The sequence below is a fragment of the Hesperophylax consimilis genome, chromosome 9 (assembly GCF_061612785.1).
Source record: "Hesperophylax consimilis isolate HC1 chromosome 9, BYU_Hcon_1.0, whole genome shotgun sequence".
NCBI classification, from domain to species: Eukaryota; Metazoa; Arthropoda; class Insecta; order Trichoptera; family Limnephilidae; genus Hesperophylax; species Hesperophylax consimilis.
In genome coordinates this window covers 1529611-1552540 of record NC_142844.1, presented here as the reverse complement: position 1 = coordinate 1552540, position 22930 = coordinate 1529611, and the positions used below count along the sequence as shown (strand labels likewise).

At 32.3% G+C, this 22930-nt stretch overlaps 1 protein-coding gene across 8 annotated transcripts in view; it reads left to right on the top strand.

The window, feature by feature from the left end:
- The window catches only part of LOC149420780 (CUGBP Elav-like family member 2), an 864914-nt gene that overhangs the window by 750435 nt on the left and 91549 nt on the right, over positions 1 to 22930 (top strand). For 7 of the 8 annotated variants that reach the window (XM_089635534.1, XM_089635532.1, XM_089635533.1 and 4 more), the window contains 3 exons: positions 3297 to 3360; positions 14147 to 14267; positions 16198 to 16280. In XM_089635534.1, coding sequence (XP_089491660.1) covers positions 3297 to 3360; positions 14147 to 14267; positions 16198 to 16280 — 268 coding nt within the window. Of the gene's footprint in view, positions 1 to 420; positions 584 to 3296; positions 3361 to 14146; positions 14268 to 16197; positions 16281 to 22930 lie in introns of those variants that run through there. The other variant, XM_089635527.1, reaches the window with a different exon arrangement.

Genomic DNA, 22930 nt, shown 5'->3' with positions numbered 1-22930 from the left:
AAAAGTGATATGTTCGCATTCCTTCACTCTGCAGGTAACCTCATGTCTTATCGGCGGTTATTAAATAGTAATCCCACCGTGATCCTGTCAATACCGAGACAGATAAGTTAAGTGACAACGAATCTTGCACCAATAATATTAGTATTATCGCGGCGGTTAGTTATTCGTGCCCACCTTCACCGCCCGTAATGCCGCAGTCGCGTTGCACTTCTGTCCGTGCCATACATACCCCGTAACGAATCGATTCGTTAATCATTTTATTAATGAAGATTTAGTATATTTTATTTGTTTTATTTATTCATCATAATATGTTTGCATGTTAAACGTACTCAATGTTACGTCTATACGTTTTATCATAGTGTACTTTGTCTGCGTACATTGATTCCATTTTTTTTAACTTTCGGAGTGTATTTGTATTCTATACGTGGAGATATTTATCTTGGTGATAAGGTGTTTGTGATAAGTATTCATAGATAAGGAGAATCAGAAGACCTGTTGAAATGCACGCCGTAGGATATATGCCGTTTTTAAACAAAATACAAGAAGATGTAGATGATTACGACGAGCAATGTTTGCAGTGCTAGTAAGTTTCAACATTTACACTTTGATATCAAACTTACACACAATTATCTTTCGTTTAATGGAGGATAATGTACAACACAATCACTCACCACCCCTGCAGGTTATTTATTCTACAGCAAATTACTTCCAATGACGTCATGAAAGTACCTCAAATGAAGCCAAAAAAATGTGCTTTACCAATGATTTATATGATTTTTTTTCAATGAACTAGTCACTTTTAATATCGTAAGCAATTTTCTGGATAATCACATCTAAAAGAGAGATATCCCCTTTTTATAGGAATATACCTGCGTATATTGTTAGAATTGGAAACATTTCAAGTGTACCTACATTCCCTGGCTTGATAACTCATGTCGCAAGTTGGCGTGCTTGAAATCCAACCTACTAAATTATAATACCGTAAATTCGGCCTTTCTTTTCGACACGTGTTCTTATTTTTGGTAAATCATTATTCAATATATATTTTTTGTGTTTTTTTACATTTTCCATTTGTTGGGAATTTTTCCACCTTTTGTCAACCCAACCTATCCCAACGGCGCTCCGCACTAGCGACCAAAATTTTTTAAAAGTATTACGAAATCCGCGATTAAAAAAAAACTAAAAACTGCCAAAAAAATGCAACTTGATATCATCACGTGTATATATTTTAATTTCTGTAAAACCTAAGATAAATACCTACCTTATTATAAGAACCGAGTATTTATAATTTATAAAATAGTTTTTTAAATATATCTTTTAGCAAAACTGTATTTCAGATTTTGTGCTGTTTATTCGATGGAATCTCTGAAATCATAATACTTTTAGAATAATTTGGTAGTTAGTGTGGTGTGCCTTCAACTACTTGATTGGTGTATATTATGTGATTCTTTATGTAGTTCGAATAATTATTTTAATCTTTTTGCTTGTTTTTAGAATCTCCAAATATCAAATTTAATTTTTTTATCATTTAAACATAATTTCCGCTGAAGTTTTCATTTAAATCTGAACGCCAAGAAATGCCACACGCAACTGTATCAAAACTAAAGGTCAACCATTGAAACTTTCACAGCTTTTTAAATATTATAAAGGATTAAAAATGTTAATTATAATCTCCCCTACAAACAACACAAAGTTGAAAGAAGGCTTTACAAAGTTCATTAGGACATAGTAAATAGTTTTACCTTCCTGCGGTAAGCCTGGTTCATATTCGACCAAAAGAGTGACGAAACAAAGTAATGCCTTTTATGGGCAATAAAGAAAAAGAAACGCAGTATTTTTACTATGTCGATAACTCCTGGATATTAATACATTGATCTTTTGACGAGTCTTCCGTTGCTGGTCGAAATATTAGGTGGCTTCCCTACCACAGTACGTATTTAGAAGCCATCAAAGACCGGGGAGATTAAAGACGATTTGTCTGACGAAACTTTGTATGAAGATAGTATGACTTATACAAACTACCCTTACTGCGGTGGAGTACCCTTACAAGGCTTTTGTTTCCACGTTACTTGCGGCGGTAAGCCAATAATCCGATATCATTATAATGTGGATGAAAAGCGGTATGATCCATACTAAGTCCAATACATTCTTCGCACACAACTATGTAGTAAAGTTTTCTCGGGTTAAAGTACATATTATACAAGCAATATTATATTCAAGCTCTGTTTGTTTGTTTCGACGTGCGCGGAGGGAAAGCGATTTTGGCCCTATCGATAATATAACAGGCTTTATTAATAAAACATCAATTTTTAAATGTTTTATCGATTTGCCTTATTATTCCTTGTAATGCAAAAATATATAGATTTACACTTTTTTGACATCACGATAATATATTCGTAATTTACAAAAATTGTATCAGCTAACCTGTTAATTCATTCGTAGAGCCGCAATTCCTTTTTTAACCGGAATTACTAATAATTTGTGGAAATTCTTAATAAATTAGTAATATTCGTTTTTCTCAGTATTTTGGCATGATTTCAGATGTATGTTATAAAACGTGGTTTGTAATTATTTTATTTTTCCAATGTGCTTAATAATGTGTAATATTGAATTCCAGTTAAAGACGGGATTGCAGGCCATTTCTTGATAAACTTTTAGTAAATTCTTCATATTTAGAAACACGTGTTCATGCACCTCCATTTGCCATCATAATATTTAAAGAACAAATGCGATTTTTACGATTTTGATTAACACGTGTTCCGATTTCGTGATAATACATTCCTCTTTTACTAAAAGTTTTATAGAAAATCAATGTAATCCTTAAGAAGGAGGTGCATGAACAAGTGTATCGATATATGAAGAATTTACTAAAAGTTTATCAAGAAATGGCCTGCAATGCCGTTTTTAACCTGATTACGAATAATTTAAAGAGACTCTTAATAAGTTAGCAAAGGGACGTAGTCTAAAAATGTATTTAAAATATGTTTTACTTGTCACTCAAATCATTATCATTTATGAAGTGAAAGAAGAAACCCAAGGGTATTTGTGGAGAGCAATTAATTTATGTGAAACATTAAATTATTGATGTTGTTGCTGCAAACAGCTTTGGCTTTACCGTCCAAATCTGTTTTCTTTCTCTCTTGTTTGTGCGTACATTGTGTATAATTAATTAATTTCATAATCACTTAATTGTTTATTACAGATATACTAATCATTTGTACACATTCCTCGACTAAATAAATTATATCATTTAAAGTATAGAGCCCGTTCTAACTTGGTGAATTTGTTTGTTTCAGTGGCATCAACATGAGCGTCAACAACAATGTTGATTCGCCCAAGCCGGACCCTGACTACATAAAGGTAAGGAAATATAACATGTTGATCAATCTGTACTAACCGTTTATATAGATATATGAAACAAGTTTTACCACCTGATTTCGCCCGAAAGCTTATATATATTTTTTTTTTCTTACTGAGCTTTTGTAAAATATATTTATATTACATAGTATATCTAGTCTTATTTCACGAGGAAGCCACAAATGTATTTACTCTTATTATGCCTTATATCGCTACGAAAATAAGTAATATGCATAAAATTCGCTGGGCAAACGTCCAGAAAAGCTCGATTTCAAGCGCAAAAGTGGTTTTAATTTCTTTTGTCAATAATTTTAGAAGAAAGAAAAAAGTTAATCAAGGGAAACAAACAGTCACAAATAAAGTTAGCTAAAAAAAATAATTTTTAAGTTGTTTCTTTTAGTAGTTACGCCCCAACTTTTTACAATGCAATTAACAATTTTATTGTAAGTCTACGTAAAGGAAACGATAGTTAAATCTTCAATTAATTCATTTCACATGTTTTGGTATTCATAATGTAAACAAATTCGTAGTAAAGATTAATCCAAAATGATGATTTAGCACTGAGCTTCGCATTAAAATGACGTGTCCCCTGTTCAGTTCAAAGGGACATGTTCATTTCGAAACGAATAAAAAACTTTGCTAATTTCACTACTAGAGCTCATCATTCGAGAGTATATGGTGTTTTATAATATCTGTGGGTAAAGGTTATGGTCCTAACAGCTTTTAAATTTTGTGCTGTCACGGACCTTAAAAATATATATTTTTACCGTCAAATCATAATTATATTAGTCACTAAATTACTTTTATATTTCGGGGGAATTCGTGTAGCATAGCTAGTAATTTATATAAATATAGTATCATAAATAGAATTAGAACCATAATAATGAAAATATTAATTTCAAAAGGGAAAGGAATATAAGTTTTAAAGTTATGTATGTTTTATTATCTAATTACGACTTATCTCTTGTTGGTGCGGAATCTATCTCAGAATGAACCAAATAATTGGACTATTTTTTTAGCAAACGTTCGTTTCGTATGAAAGTCAAATGTCGTTTTTACTCCAAATGGGGTGATAAATAATATGAATAAAACCCATATTTCCACGAGTCGCGCTCTTAATAATCCTGTGTAAATTCGACTGATTAAATTTCATTATGGCCAAATTTACACATTCGTAATAAAGCCTTCGTTACGCGTAAGTCATAACCGATGGTTGATAAGTCCTATTTTAAATAATAATTGTTTGTTAGTACTAAAAGATTAAAAAGCGAAAAAGCTTTAGTATATTTGTTTTGTCGATTAGTTCTTCAATAATCGTATAATTACTTTTTAGCATCATTTTAATTATTATATTAACCGATATTTGACCAATGGTTCTTAAGTTTTTTAATGCTTTCTTGCCATCAATAAATATCGGAACATCTGTTTGTATATCCTAATATCCTACTGAAACTCTCTAACGGTGAGCTTTGGCGTCATTAAATTAGTATGATTTTTCTGTCCGTAATTTTTCATCATTTCCATATCAGTGTCATTTTCAGCTACGGAGTTTTGAAATTTCCACTAAACTACATTTATTTATTTATTTATTTGTTAAGACATACACAGTACAATTAGATAGAATTAGATATTTTTAGTTATTACATAGTTGTAGTACCTATTACGTATGTCCATAAAATATCATTACGTAGTATCGCCTGAGATTGTTATAAAAGGAAGGAAGTGTGTGGATAATAATAAAAATAATAAATAATAAATGAATTGAAAACAAGAATTATAATAAGCTCACGAATTGTACATACCAATATTATATACTAGCTGTTAGCGCTGACCCGTAAAAAATCATGGTATATTATAATTATTATTCTAGAATTTGTGAAACTGAAAGTGTTTAGAAAATACTAGCTGACGTGTACTCGTTGTTGCTGGGGGTTACCTTTAGGAGGTATACCATGAAATATACCATGTTGTATTTTTCTGTAGTCCTTTTTAAGATGTACAGTTCCTTAGTACATTATTTTGAAGTATCTCATAAGTTTTAGCCAGTGTTAGCAATGTAGTGCCCGAAAACATATTTTTACGATTTGTTTATAAAACATCGAATTTTCTCTACTTTCTATAAATATAATATGCATGTATTATATATGTAAACCTTTCGAAATAAATTCTCTAAGTGATACTGAAAACCATATAAAAATTTGTCGCGTAGTTTAGAAGAAGTGAGCGCACAAACAGACACGGATAGCGACTTTTTTATACTATTCATACATATGCCTCAGGATCATTGCCTTTCAAAACCAAATAATGTCAATTTTCTTAATGATTTAATTATAAATTTTTGTTGACAAATCAGAGACAACTTTAAAAATCGTGTTTCAAAAATTTAAAGAAAAGATGAACACATTAATTATTAAATAATAAAAATAAAATCATTTTTGTAACAACATAAAATTTGTTGATACAGCTATGTGATACAAAATTTAAAACCTTACATCCCAGCTCAAATTAATAATGTCGAAACTTAGACATCCTTCACCCACTCATATGTAATGATTGTACATTGAGTAGGGATGTAAGGTTTTTAAATTTTGCATTAAATCGCTGTATCAACCGAATTTTATGTTGTTAACTAAAATACTGTGCTGTCAAAGGATATCATTCCCATCTACCAGCGCCTGCATTTGTATTAGTTGCAGTGGCGGCTCGTGACTTATGGGTGTACTAGAATGCTAATATTACAAAAAAATGCATTACTGATGTTGTTGTAGCTGAAAACGGCGTTGTTTTTTTTTTAATTCTTTTTTTTTAAATTCATTAGCGCACGGCGAAACTGAAATTTCCTGAAAATCATCATACATAAATCTAATATTCGAAAAAAAATCGTTTCGGACTAAAACGGTGACCGGATAAATCATCAAAATGATAATTGATCACATCTTTAAAAAGTTATATAAAGTCATCGAAAGTGATGAAACAAATACTTTTTTAACCGGGTTAAGTAGGTTAGGTTAGGTTTTGTTAGGTTTATTTTTTTTTTCATCGTTTTTAATGACTTTATATCACTTTTTAAATGTGTGTTGAATTGTCACTGTGTTGAGTTATCATGGAACCGACTAAAACAACACCAATAAAGTCGAATTTTTCAAACGTAGCGCTCTATCACACTCAAAAGTCACGAACCGCCACTGATTAGTTCCCGGCTATCGTTTAAAGTTCGTACTATCCAACGCCAACAGATAACTTCCTAGGGCTCTATTATGAAGCAAGTAAAGAGTATAACGGCTTCGTTTATCCTCGGGAGTATTTTTCGCTTCCTGTGTGTTCATGTTCACTAGTGGCTGCTTCTGCAGTCTCTTATAGCTCCGTCTATTCCATGCTTGTTCTTTCTAGCCCCAATTAGTCACTACTTGCTCTTTCTAGCCCGTCTCATCCTGAGCATTACAAGTATTTATTACAAATATTTTTGAAACGTTATCGACCGGCTCTTACAATCAAAATAGAACAAAGACTGTGTTTAGTGAGACATGCCATTAATGACGAATCGCTCAAACCAATGTCAATATCATTAGTTAATGTGTTCATTTCGCTTTAATTCCACAAGATCACTAAAATTATTAACTTTCCGTGACATTTGATTAAAATGAATATATTTATATATTTTTTTTATCTTATCGTAACTCTGGTCATTTAACTCAAGAACTCTGATTTGCTTTAAATTTAAGTATGACTTTCAAAATTGGAATTAATTTTAATAAATCAATAAGGTGCCTAATTATTATAAACAACAGATGTAATTTGCATAAATTTCTATAATTCATACTTATTTTTTTTACCACGAAGAATTTTTAACGAATTCTACATTTGAAATGTGTTTTTCTTGAGTTTAAATTTCTTATGTTAATCTTTACAAATAAAGTCTGCGCTCTTTAGCTAACACATAAAATTATAAATCCTACCATATTATAATATCCCTTGATAGTTTATTTTAGACAACAAATTGAATAATTTACCTTTATATAAAAAACCATATTATCTACATACCTGTATTAATACCGCATGAATGTTGCAAAGTTTGAAGACAGAAGGCTACATTCTTGGAATATAATCTACATTCTTGGAATGAACTGCCATTTATTCCAATGCTGGAAACTGGCACATCGGGACAGTGACAAATTTCATTAGAAAAATGCTAAATTCTACAACACCCTCTGTGCGGATTTAATTAATCAATGGCACTGTATAAAAATATCCACAAATAATATTACAATATTGTATTGCCGTTTTAATGTGCACTAGTATTGCATTTTTCTCAGTCCACAGCAGCCCCAGTTACTCCTTATTCATTCTAGCCCGGCTAATCTCTGCTTGTTCGTTCTAGACCCGTAATACTGTACCTTGTTTCTTCTGAACCGTCGACCTCTAACCCAATAACGCGTCTCGCCACACGACACGCGCCGCGGTGCAACTGAACTAGGTTATTCTATTAAATTCTAGTTAAACATTCATCTCATTCAGACACCGCGGAGAGAGGGTTACTCGCGGATTGTTATGTTTGCAAATCAACTGCAGCCATGGGTATAAATAGTAGGTGTATTTGAGTTTGCATCTGAGAATAAAATAGCCATACATCCATTTCATTAGCTTTACAGAAACCTTTCTCAACAGTACTGTAGTTTTTTTTACACATATAGCGACAATCTACTATAATTCGCAGCGAAGCCTTGAATGTTTGAGACTTCTAGCACGGGCTGCGCGCATTACACCTGGAAGCTTCTAGACTCGCGATGAAAGCGCACCGGTTTACCTAACATATGCTCTTAAAAATCCTATTCGGCTATGAACTTATAAATATTTTCGATTCAATTTTCAATGCAAATGTGAAAATTTCTGAAAAGTAGAGATAAGATTGTGTTAAGTAGGTAACTACATTATAATTTAATAATTATATAGTGCACGGAGAAAAGTGACCATCTTAAAAAAGTGACAGCTTGCTAAGCTAAGTTCCTGATAAAATATTAGTCATTCAGAATATATCAAAATACGTGTTCTTTTCCGAATACATATCATGACAGTATCCTACACAAATAATTTTGTCAGTATCAATAGCCGTATTTGTATTAACACGTGTTCCGCCATCTGCATAAAACATTTCCTTTTATTTATTTATTTCTTTAAAACCGATTTTTTTTTCTCTTATTTTAACCAAAATATTAACCCATGATTCTAAAACAGGTTTTTAGTTTGTCAGTTTGGTAATAATTAAAACACAAATAAAATAAAGCTTGTAAAAAAATTATTATGCCAAAACATGGTTTGCAGAAAAGACATCAAAATATCCATTTTTTACGAAATAGCTAATAAAATTCATTATTTTCCAATTCCAGAAACTTTAATACCTACTTCTCTAATACACGGTGGTTTTTCTATTATATTCTGAGATAATCATCGTTTTGCGTTTTGTTTTTTTTGCCTAAAATACCTATAAAATCATTCTTTCAGAGAAATTAATTACTTTTGCGTAATATGTGCTTTTAATGTTAGTCTAAATAGCAATAAAGTTTTTTTTTGTTATATAACGAGACTTAAGATATTATCTGAATCAAAATTTTATTAATAGAGCGGAAGATGCTCCCAGCATCGGTTAGGTTAGACCACTATTCAGAATTGAATCATTACTTGAAATAGCTTCAGCCGTATTTGGTGATCAGATCTGAATTGCTAGATACTTCCCACCTCCTTTTCCTTCCCTCTTCACGTCCTGCAGCCTTACTACAGACTTCAATTAGGGATGCCATAGTCTCACTGACTCAAGATGGTTAGGACAAGATGAGACTCTTTCTATTCTCATTTAAAAAAAATGAATTTAGTGATTTCTTGCAGTCAAAAAGTGCATATTTTTAAGGTGTTTATTGGGAAGCTTATTTTTAAATAGATATAAACCATAAATCATTGTGTCCGTTAGTTATATTGGTTTGTCAAAATTTAAATCCAGAATATCAGCGACATCTATCAGCTCATTGCCCAGTCTATGCATTATCTACAACAGAATTGAATACGAAGTTATTGTTGTGAAATAATATGTTCCATCTAAAATATTATACTTTTTATTTACGTATTGTAGTGTTGTGTACTCGTATTATAACAGCTAAACGAATTATTCCATAGGAAATTTTTTGCAACCAAGTCACAAACAAAACGAATTGTCACGAAAGCAGATAGATACAGTGAGTTTATTCCGCTTTTCACGTGTTTATTCTAATACCTACGAATAAATTGATGATTCATTGGGTATTTTTCCTCCATATTAATTTTCCCAAATTTTGTATTTTTTCTAACAATTCATGAACAACAAACAGTTCGTGTTCATTGATTTTAATAATATTCAGCTCAAATTTCTCTACTGGTGACCAAATATTTTCTTATCCTTCTTGCCCTTTTCATCATATAAGCTATGGACAATCTAAATGTCTCGAAATAATTATAATTCATATTGGGTAGAGGCAAATCTTTCTAAAGCGGATAATTTTCCGGATAAAATTGGACGACTTAAATTAAATATCCGAATAAACGGCAGTTTCAGTGTCGAAGTTTTAAATCTCACCAATTTTCGGCAAATTACTATCAGACGTAATATAGGGATATAAAATCTTGGGGAGAATGGTCGTCCTTGGAGATAGTTCGGTAACAAAGTGTCGGGGGTGGTGGGGAGGGGGGGAGGTGGCACAGTTCAGATGTCTCCGCGATTGGGCCGGACCAATTGCTCGGGGTGTTGGAGATAAGGCGGGTGTTATGGCACGGGCAAGGGCGGGTCCGGCCCGCGTGATCCGGCTGTGTTTTATCACCGGGTCGGGATTTGGCCATCCCGTCCCAGTGCCGTGCCAGTGCTGCGCCAGTGCCGTGCCAGTGCCGCCCCCGTCCCGGCCATATCGGGCCCTGCGAAGAATCAGATACGGGGTCAAGGTCGAACCTATTATTCCCTGATGGATAGCCAGGCTTTTGCAGGCTCCTCCATTCACCAGATATATTGCCCACGTGCCCTAGTTAGTATTCTATAAGCGGACATTGTTCCCGCGATTTATTATGATAATATTATCTCGAAAGCGATATACCTCTGCACCGAAGGGCTTTCTAATGAAAATGAATAAATAACAGACCGGGTTAAATAGATTTACTGGCAAATAACCCGACAACAAAAGAGGATGCCGCATAAATCATTTTTATAACAACGGTCTCAATTGTGAGGGCACATATACTCGTGAAGATACATGAAATAAAAAAAAATAATAATTTATATTTTCCATTATTCAAAGCTCCCCACAGTTTTCTTCTAATTCCACAAGCAGATAAAAAAGCATTGTCGCAAAACTCCTTACAAAGATGCTGCGCGCGTGCTTAAAAGCTCACTGTTAGAACCTTATTGAGTAAGTTAATCAACAAAATCAGTTGAAAATCCATTGAGTTATCAATTTCGTTTAGAAGAAAACTTGTAATAAAGCTCGCTCAGACTTAAACGAAACGTTCATAACTGGTGTCGTGATATTATGCATTCAATATCAGAGGTATACAACATTTGGCGTGGATCCAGAACTGCGTTCCGATCCCCCCTTTAGGCGGATCAAGATTCCGCCTTCTGCTTTATCATTCCAGCTCAGCATTCTACTTTCTGCTCCCCAAACGACCCAGACGTTTTCCTCATCTACTGTGTACATCCGTTTCGATCGGCACACTTTATCCAAATTGTTTTTCTGTTGATTTTGTGATTTTGCCGGTAGATAATTTAATAAAACCATGAAATAGTTCGTATTCGGGATATGTATTTACAAAGCTCCATGGGTTACCATTTCAGTCGCGGTGACGACTGTAATTAAGTAGCGTTTTATGTACAAACCACACCTAACCAAACCTGACCTGTACACATTGTAAACGCATTTAATATACAAATATTCAAATAAATAAATTCACTCATGATTAGGCTTATATAGTATTTCTACAACCGAACTAGGTAGGTTTGTATGAAACTAAATTATTGACTGAGCGAATTCCTGTTTTACTCGACCAACTGTGCTTTCATCTGTCTATAAAGTTGTTTGTTACGTTCAGGTTTCGGTTCAAGATTGTGGCCTTGTTGGATACTACCTTCAGAGTTCATATAATCGTTGTTCCTACTACGAGCTGTTAAATCAGAATAATCAATTTTATGGTACCTACGGGTCTGAAGAATGTTCGACAAAGCATTATGATTAAGATGGTGTCATTTATTAAGGCGATGCCATACTTAGTAATGCAAAATCATATGTTTTTGTTTTGAAAATTTGGTCGCCTAGAAATGTTTCAGATGCTTTAATTAAATACTGCGAGTAGAATACATCTTGGCCTAATAAATAATCGAGTATTTTTTTAAATAAATTTTTTTATAAGCCCAGAAAAAAATAATGTAAAAGGCCTATGAAAACTGCTTTAAAGTTCAAAATCTCCCACTTACAAACCCATTTTCGGTTATGATTTTATTGTATAATGTGGCAAATTAAGTTATTTATAAAATGATCGAAAAAAAAAAAAATATTTATGCCTTAACATCCATCCACAAAATAAAATAAAAGGCTCTTTTTGGCAATGTTTTTTTGTTGCATAAATCAAAACAGGCGGATGGTGTTAAGCGGGATTTTAAACCTTATCGCCATCTACGTAAGGGTTGTTATTGATAGCGGCTCAATTTAAAATATTACACGACGTAGTGCATCGCCTTAAGATAAATTGTGTAATTCCTTATCTATATAAATTAAAATGTCCGTTTGTTAAAAATCTTAAATAATCGAAAATTCTTCACCGATTGCTTTGAAATTTTCACACAACGTTGCAATCGAATACGCGTGTGTTTTTATATACCTATATTATAAAGATATCACCTGTGACAGGTAAAAACGCATTTTGTAATAACAGCGCCATCTGTTGCACAAACATTTTTTTAAACAGCGCCATATTTTAGACGTAAAAGCAACACGCAATATTTTTTCTCTATCTGCACAGACAGGCTGAGCCACAGCAACGTGTAGCGGGGTACAGCTAGTTTTAAATGTTGCTTTATATATTTATTGTTTGTAAATAAGCAAGTTGGTATTTAAATACCTATTTACAATTTTAAGACTTTTAAGAAAATTTGGTTTATTAAGTAGGAAAAAATTAGAAACATGTTTTTTAGACGTAGGGTCCACTGATCCACATAGAATAACTAGTTAAGTAGGTACCTCATTTACTCAAAGCCAACCATCTGCCCCGGACTCTGTGGAAATATGGCATCCCCTTCTTTTGGGGTGGGTTTATTGTGATGCTGAAGACTTTCGAGAAAAGCAGGGAGAAGAGGTGAGAAGTGGTAGAATAGCTCCCGGATATTCAGATTATGTCACTGAATACAGTTAAAACCGGTTAAAAATTATTACTCTTATTTTTATTTTAACTCCATTATTCTTCAGCACTAAGATTTAATCTAATTTATTAAGAATCTCTTCAAATTATTCGTAATCCGGTTAAAAACAGAATTACATGCTTTTAACTAATGAATCAATAGGTTGCCTAATAAACTTTCAGTAAAACATAAATGTGTTATCGCGATGTCGGAACACGTGTTCATAAACAAAATTGTAATTTCTCAGTTTGTCATTCTATATTGTCAGCACAGAGTGCTTGAACACACGTGTTCCGATATATTACGAGTGTAGGTACTAAAAGTTTACCATAAAATGGCCTGCAATCCCGTTTTTAACAGACTTTTAATAAATCAACAATATTAATTTTAATCCGTGTGCGAATCGCAATGATGGAGAATTAAAAGAAATAATTACATTTTTTATTCTATCACGTGACTTTAAATTTTCTAAGTTTATATTTTATGGAATAGCCCTAAAAACACTATTTTTACACAAACTATTTTTTTCAATAATAATATCAACTACGTACCATTTTGGGTTGCATCAGAAGTAGACATCATATTTTTATATCTCATTTGGGTAAAACTGTTTTTCAAGCACTTGCGACTTGTCTCTAGATAAAAATTATAATTACCGTTAATTTTGCATATATACGTAGTATGGTATCAAATTATTGCAAATTTCCGTTTTTGAAAATGCCACGACAGCCATTTTAGATTGGGAAAACAAAATTAAAATTGTATCATATCTAGGTAGGAAATCTTCGTAGTTAACGGTTACGTTCAAGCTCAATACGGTTTATAATAATATATATTTATGCCAGGAATGTAGTCATGATCAGAATTGTAATCTTAGTATCACCCTGATAAAATTGTTGCTTTCTGTGTCTTGTTCTGTTTCATGTTTCGTTTGGATTTATTAATATTATCTTATTCAATTGTCTAGTTTTTGTCAAACAAATTTTTTATATTTTTTATATTTTTATATTTTTACTGCAATGCTGTCCGAAACGTTGGCTAAAGAAGGAGTTAGCGCAACACGGCATAATACCCCAAAAACAAATAACAAAAAAAAAAAAAAATTTATACTTTGTAAAATAAATACGATGTGATGTATCTCTGACGTTCAAATATCTTCTCCTTTTTGCAAGATTTCTTTGAGTTTTAAATTTATTATGTTTTTCAAAACAACATTGTTTTGTAGTAATTGATTTTCACTCATGTTGTTGACTTCATGTTCGACTGTCCCTAATATTGTTGACCTCATGCTCGACTTTTGCTAATATTGTTGTCCTCATGTTCGACTGTTGCTAATATTGTTGACCTCGTGTTCGACTGTTGCTAATGTTGACCTGCTTTGTCCAGATGTTCGTCGGGCAGGTGCCGCGCTCCATGGACGAGAATGACCTGCGGCAAATGTTCGAGGAGTTCGGCCGGGTGCACCAGATCAACGTGCTCAGGGACAAGGTCACGGGAGCCAGTAAAGGTCAGTTTCAATAACATTAATGATAATTTAAAAAAAAATAACTAAATTAAAACCACTCACAACCAGTGTGCTTGTTTTTGGTCAGGCTCTCAGAATATATCGCCACACGGGGTAGGTATTACAAACGTAAACGTTTTTGTTTTTTGGGTGGGCTTGTTTTTTTTTATTGCTACACCCAATCCTCGATTAAGCACGCAATATGGATAGGAGAAGCTTGCATTTTTCTTTAATCAAGGTTTAACATTATGCGTTGGTGAGTTGAAGTAATAATGGATTTGATGGTGGGTAATAAACTTGGGTTAATTTGTTTTAAAATATAATATTCTCTTATTTCAATGGATAGCTTTACCTATACCAGGAGTTCCATTATTATTATTTTATAACTGAAATTTTCTTCAGGGTAAACCTTCACAACTTTTCAGCCTTCATGAATTCCGCATAATAGGTAGGTACAGGCATAGTATTCAAATACACTAACCTAACCTATTTTTGAATACGTCTATTCGAATTTCTCTTTTGTCTTCATGAATGAATGCAAATCTTGTAAGTGGAAATTAACCCACTTTCCGACATCCGATCGAGCTAAAACTCGGCAGATAGACTCGTTGTTGATGACAATGCATTATATTAAGTATGCACACACACGCGGACAAATACGCGTTTCTCTGAAATTCTATGACTTACAAAGGTTCAATCCTCAGTCAAAACCAAAAAAAAAAATTTATAAATCATTCGAAAATAGATGTATTAAGGTAAAAAAACTTTGTTTATAACGGGTTGTTTTTTATTGGCGTTTTTGGTGAATTTAGTCGCAATCTCTTCCTACTCGAGTCAACGGTTCGGAGTCTCTTTCAGTATCCATTATCACACATACGTGAGTGAATAGACACTGCAAACTATAAAGTTGTCCGAAATGTTGACAACAAAAAGAATTGCAAATCGCAATACCACTTTTTTTACCCAAAAATCATATAATAAATACATATTATAAGTTTTGTATTCAATGTGTTCTTGTTGGTAGTTTCGTTCACCTTGTAACCGTTTATTATCCTTGGAAATTAATATTTTTTGTGTTATCACAATTGGGACAAATTTCAGTTTCCAACTTCTAACTTGCTTTCGGTTCATAAACACCTGTGTATTTTTATAAAATTATCTTTTTACAAATGTGTTATCAGCGTTATCTTCTTACTAGTTTCTGTTATCTGTTAGATTTTGTTGTTTGTAAACAACTTTGAAGATTATATTTGAATTTTTAGTGAAATTTTTAAATATGAAAACATCCATCGTTGATGTTTTGGCCTCAATTCACTATTTTTTTAGAAATATTTGAACAGTTTTAAAATATTTATTTAAAAACAAATTTGAATTCTTGCTTTATCGTGTATTGTTATTTGATTAAATTTTCCACACAATATTCTATTTGTAACGTAACAATAGATAATATAATAAGCTGAAATTACGCATGATTGTAATTCATTTGTTTAACCCCCAATTGAAGCATAATATATTTTTTTATAAATTGTGTATTTCAATATTTTTTTGTGATGGTGTTCTGTTTTCTATTTTAATGAGAATTAAATGTTATTCATTTAAAAATATGAATGAAGTGTTTAAAACATTAATGCAATTGCATTGTTACTTCCATTTTAAAAGCTTTTAGTAGGAAATGTATTGCATGTTCTGGTGTTCTGTCAGTATTTTCAAAATATTTTTTTTTTCGTCCAGCCAACGTAGATTTCTGTTCCAAAGCTGGAAAATATTTTCATGTTATCGATTTCCAGTCACCGCTGTTTGGTATGTGACGTAATTAGTTGCTGGAAGTTTTCCAGGCTCGGTGTATCACTGTCTACGCTTTAACCCTGTCTATGGTCCACTGTCTGTGAACGTTTTTGTTAAAAGACATCGTTTTGTTTGTTACTTGTTGCAGGGTGCTGTTTTGTGACGTTTTTCACGCGCAAAGCGGCGCTGCGAGCGCAGGACGCTTTACACAATATCAAAACGCTCGGAGGGGTGAGTTGTGAATGTTTTTCCATACAAACAATGCCGATCACTTTGGAGTAAAAAAAATGTAATAGTCTAAAAATATAATATGAACGATGAAAAAAATCGAAATTCAAAAAGTTTGTTTAATGTAAACATTAACAAATTTAAAATGATAACACACTCGAAATTCAAAACCTTTGGATAGATATTGTAAAGTACAACATATTCGAAATTCAAAATTATTACATTTGGCTGCAAGGTTACGATAGAAGTCACATAATAGAAAGTAGATTCTGAATTTTACTTCAATATGTGTTTAAGCTTTTTACTTCAAGGTGATCGAATGATTTTCATTAATCCAATGCAGCAAATTATGTGTTTATTGTTTGTAAATAAAATGTCATATGAGAAAAACAATTGTATTGAATTTTAATGTTATCTTTATTTTGAATTCATCAAACATTAAATGATTTGAAGTAAATATACTAGATAAATGATTTGTTTAGATAATTCATAACCTGTAATTGTTTTTTTTTTAAATAGGCACCGTCTAGGGCGTCTAGGCGGTTATCTTTTTAATTAATTTTCACGAACGTTATCTATAAATATTTCTAATACATTGCCTACGATGAAATCAATGATAACGTCACATCGGTGATAATCAATATCCTTCTACGCAATAAGAAACTCCATTTAAAATTAGTACAGGTTAAATAATATATATATTATTCGTATAGATCGCCACGCAGGTTCCGAATAAACAATTTTTATTAAATACTTGCTGACGTATTACTGGTTTGGATTAAAGTTTTGATGTTTTCAATTGTAAAAATAATAATTACCTGAAAGCTGGGTCTATTTTTAGGTGGAAATAATTTGATTCACTTTTCCACCATTCGCTACAATATCCCGCATCGTTACTATTAAACATTTCAAGATTCGTCAATTTCATATCGACCCGTTTGGGAATGGTCTTACTGTTAACCGACAACTCAATTACTGTTAACCAACAAAACGGAGGTACGTGTGACGTCACGCGTACCTTCCAGATCGTTTTGGCGGTCTTTGAAAAATGAAAACTTTGTTGTTTATGAAAAAATAAATACTGGTATTTAAGATAGAAAATTAATGAATATGTACTTAAAAACTGAAGTTTCTTGATGTAAAAATCAGCAACTAAATTGTTAATGCTCGTGTTTTTCTCGTTTCAATTAATTACATGTAATTATTTCACATTATGTTGCTACAAAACAAACTTCATATTCACGAGCCCAAAGTGTTGTAATGGCCCATTCTGTGCTTCGTTAATGTGCATCAAGTTTACAACTGACTTTGACAGTAAACGCATCTTTAGAGGTTGTCCTGAACTTGTTTAAGGCGAGTTTCTCTCCAATGACTTTAGTCTTTAGTAGGAAATAAAAAGTTATAGTGACCAATAAAAATAGTGATGAGATCTAGACAAGAGACCACGTTAAACTTATGCTCTCTTTATGGACAGATTATGTCTATTATTAACGAGCCAGCTAGCAAATCTGGTGAATATTTTTCTTCGCCCCTATTGGTTTTTTCATTGCGTATGTTTAGTGTCTAGATCTGAATAGGTGGTGAGCTCGGTAATTAGATACTCTCTTTTTTCTATCTTTCCAATATAATAAAATCATTCTGCAGCTTAACGATTTTAGACAACTGAGACCCTTGAATATTTTAATTGTACATAATGTTATCCGTGAGGTGGAAATCCGTATTCTGAAGCAGTGCGGTAAGCTCTGGCGTCATGAGTCTGGATTTCGGGAGACTGGTTAAGCGAGATCTTTTGATTTCTCCAGCAGGACTCTCTCGACCCTGCACCGCAGTGGGAGTGAACCTGAACTCAAACTTCCTTCGCTCCTGGACACACGGATCCCCAGATTCCTACCCACCCCTCATACTTTTTTCCTATCTAGATCTTCCTCTTCTGTAAAACATAACCTTCCACACAGCATCCCCAAAAAATAACATAGACCCTGGTGAAATTATTCTCCTGCGTCAGGACGAACTAATAGGTGTAGAACTAATGTAAAAAAAAACCTTGACTGTCAGTAAAAAACGCCATTTTTATTTAATTATTGAAGACAATATTAGCGATTCCTAAACTAAAATATGAAACAGAAAAAGATACGGTCTCAATTTAAGGTCCTGGGTTCGAGTATATATGTGACCGTATCTTTTCTGTTTCTATTTTTTGTTTAGGAATCGCTAATATTGTTTTCAATAATGAAATATTACAATTTGAGGTTTGACTGATTTAGCTATTCCAAAAAATAAAAAGCCGTATTTATTGTTTGTTCGATGCTTTCAGAATGTTTAAGGTTAGTGATTTATTAAAATATTAATGAAACTTGGGAGAAAACGGGCAGTAACTACAAGTTACGTTGCTGTATAACATCATAATGCTAGAGTTTCATCTGCCGTCTGTGTGGTGCCACATGGCCAGCCACCATTTCAGTTTGTAGATTGTTATAATTATGTTTAAATCTTGTTCTTGCTTTGTGTACGTTCACAATTGCACCCTTTGTAGGAGCAAGGAAATAGAGGTTGCTTATATAATTGGTATGCTCAAACATAATGAACTACTGACTTTGAAATCGGCGATAGTTGGTTACAATTTCGAATACCAGAAAAAAATTGCTAGGTTAACCTCTAGGGGCCGATTCCCTAAATGTACATTGTGCGATGTAATGCAATTGCAGTGTCGACCTTGTGCATATAATTTGCCTTCAAATATTACCACTACTAGTTAGTTTATCGAAAGAAAGACATACCTTCTGGGAATATACAAATTCATGTCTATATTATTGCACACTATTGATGCCTTAGTTTTGAATCACGTTCATAATATATATTATATTTGCTTCTCCATAACCTAACGAATACTAAGTCTAATACTTACTGTAGTGTTAATGGTTTTAGTTTTGTTCGAATGAATCAAATGTTAGAAAAATGTAAAAGGTTTAAACAAAAATATACATTTTATTGAATCACTCGTGACTAGCCACACTTCAACTGCTTTTATCAAAATATTAAATGTTACCTGTCGCCTAGCGTTTCTGACTTCCACTTATAATCTTACATAATTAGTAGACGCGGTAAGTAGAAGTAGGTATTACGTTTAAAAGGATTAAAGCTTACAAAATATATCAAATCCCTATATCAAAACCTTATCCCTATATCAAAATCCATTATTTCTTCCGGTTATTAAAAATTAAGTAATTAGTATTAGCCCCAAAAACAGCAATATTTAAAGTCAGTATAATTTTCTTTCATTCCTAAAAATGACGCATTGTTATTGCCATCGCAGCAGATTAATCCTACCCCATTATACGATTTATATTAAAACAATCCATTTAGAAGATTTAGCGATCAACATTAACCTATAAATAATGATTTAGTAGGAAAGGGGAGTCTACTTATTGAAAAAAATACCCGTCGGATGTGAAATATTAGCCCTCAACAGGTTGTAAATAAGCTTTTATTAAAAGTTTGTTCAGTCCGCAGCAGGTTCTTTGTGGAAAGAATACAATATCGAGCTTATTGCAAAATATTTCTTAACATTTACACGCCTTTCCCTATAAAATATTGAATAGATTAACTGTACCAATGTAAAAATCGGTTTATTTTTTGAATGAAAATGATCGGAAGACGTGAGAAAATTTCTCAGATTTGGGAGAATATTTTGAAGGATTGCCGCCCACTTTGATGAACGTTGACAATAATAGGCATTCGTTCAAATGTGATATTTTTTATATTTTGATAATTTTCTTGGTAGAGCGGTAAGCTATTTATCTCTGGACCCTGGAGTTGTGGGTTGAAAAATGTATCGATTACATTTGTACCTCGTTAAGATTAAATTATTATTTTTATATTAAATGAAAAATGCACCCTGGATTACACCACTTTTTTACTGAATTAATAACTGACAGCCAACCAAGTTTCACCTATCTCAAGCTTCAACTTGGTTAGCTGTTAGTTATTAAATTAATAAAAAAAGTGGAGTATTGCAAAGATTGTTTTTTCGTTTAATCTTATTGTCACACTCCAAAGTATTATTTAATTTTAAATATTATTGTATTTATTATTATTATTGTAAATATTTTAGCCCACAGGTACTGGACCCTTAGTTTTTGTTATTATTTGATGTTTATGTGAAAATTCGTCATTAGTTTTTATTTGTAACTATATTATTTATTGATGTAAAAAAGAGTTGATTTTCCTAAATAAATAAATACACATGTGTTCTCATTTTCTTCTATGTGAAAAAAAAATCATTCCGTTAGTCTATATTTTATATATCATAATTATATTTATTCACGTAAAACCCCACTTTCGTATTCATGATATTGATAATATTTCCCTTTTATTAATAGTCACAATTTCGTAGACTGTCATTAAAAAAATTGTCCACTTTCAAAATAGATGTTAATTTACCTGCCAAAAATATTACTTTAATTTATTTAACGTATTTTGAAAAATGTTTGTTCTTGACTTGTCAATTTTACAATACTTATGCTTTATACATAAGAAAAAGTGTTCACAAATTTCCCCTTTGATGATTATACTCAGAGTACTTACCCCAGAATATCAATTACACAGCCTGGCAAGGTTACACGCCTGAAGATCCTGGAAAATTTCAATGAGAAAACCTTTTTAGTAATTTCTGTGAGAAAACTCCACGGGAAGGCTCCGACATGAGATCGCATTTGTTCAGCGGATATCCGGAACGTCGCTCTTACTCACTCAGAATGTCCACCCTAACATTTTGCGCATAAAATTCAATATCCCGGCTAACCGGGACCCTAAGGTCGATTTATTTGCATTTTCTTTTTTTCTCACACGTCTTCTGGTATTTCGTTGTTTCTATCAATATCGACAACTAACTAGTAACACTAAACTTCAAATATATTTTTCAATCATTTTGCAATACCTTTGTGGGTTGTTTTTAAAAGTATTTACTATCATCTTTGTATTTTTGATCAATTAACCAATCAAAATAGATTTTTTTAAACACCTTTATTTTCTAAACTTTCTTTGAAAATTTCAAAGAGAACCTTTAAGAGAACCTTTTTTTACATGATTGTGAGATTTCCATTGAAATACGAATTACCATCTTAGGACAAACTAAATACTACGGATGTCAAATATATAATCAATTCAAAAATATTATTTCAATTTACAATTCGTTGGGTATCCAAATCGTATAGATAGATGAAAACTACCATTTTTCGCCTTATTATCATTATCTATTATAAAATATATTCAAAAGTTTAATACAATATAATTTTCAAAATCATATTATTTTTAATATAAATTAAATACCAATTGAAAGCTCAGCGAATATTTTTTTATATTTTAACGATTATTACAAAATTCTACAGTCTATGATGCAAACAACAATTTGAGCTGAAAATAAATGATTTGTTCTGTAAATTCAATAAAGAAGTATGTGTGGAAATATCACGACACCAGTTGATTAAATTATGTTCAACCGTTTATAGGGCACAATTAATATAGAATTTTATAGATAAGTGCCAAGAATACTTATTAGCGACCTATAAGGGCTTAAGGAGTGCAGAACCTTGCAAATAAGAAAGCTTCCGTGAGAATGTTAATTCGTAATGCGAGATCATTTACTGATGGAATCGCAATATAAAGAATTTATGAAGCTCTTGTTTGCAGTATCCTAAAATATAGCTCCATTATTTGGGCTCCTTGTGAACAAAACCATATTCTAGAAATATAAAAAGTACAAAGGAGGTTCATACGTTACCTTAATACGACGAAATAATTTACTATCCATTCCTACTTCTATCCTTGTTCTCAACAGAAATGCTAAATTTCAACATAATAGAAGCACGCCAAAAATATTTAGACAAACATTCTTCAACTAATCTCCGGAACTATACTAAGGACGGGTTGTTTCGGAGAATTTGAACAATTCATCAAATTTCAACGTTCATTTTCAAGTTCTGTGAAAGATTTTTTAAAGTTCTGTTTTAATTTAAGTTTTGTCAAGCACCTAGCCTATAATGATATAATAACAGAAATTGAATAAGACTTTCACAGAACCCGGAAATGAACGTTGAAATTTGATGAATTGTTCAAATTCTCCGAAACAACCCGTCCTTAATCTACTTATATTGAAAGAAGTTAGCTTATATTATGTACCTGACAAGTATACTTGTGGGAGATCTCATGTACTTTTCCATAATCTGAAAGCGAGGACTTCTGCCTATCAGAACTCGCCAATCAACAGAGCGACTCAACTGCTTAACGGTTCTGCATTTATCTGTTGACTTGTGTCACAAAATTTTAAAACTGCCCCATGACCTTTTATACTTACATGTACCTCAAATTTGTGATCTATGCCTTAAAATATTGGTGCATAGCCATATTATGGAGAACGTGAACAAATAAAGAATTATAAAGAAAAAAATATATATTTGGGTACTTATCCGCTACCTACATAACCTAAAAATATGTATTTGGGGACCTATCCACTACCTACACAACCTAAAAATATGTATTTGGGGACCCATCCACTACCTACATAACCTAAAAATATGTAGGTATTTGAGGAAATATCGACTACCTACATAACCTAAAAATATTTATTTGGGTATCTATCCACTACCTACATAACC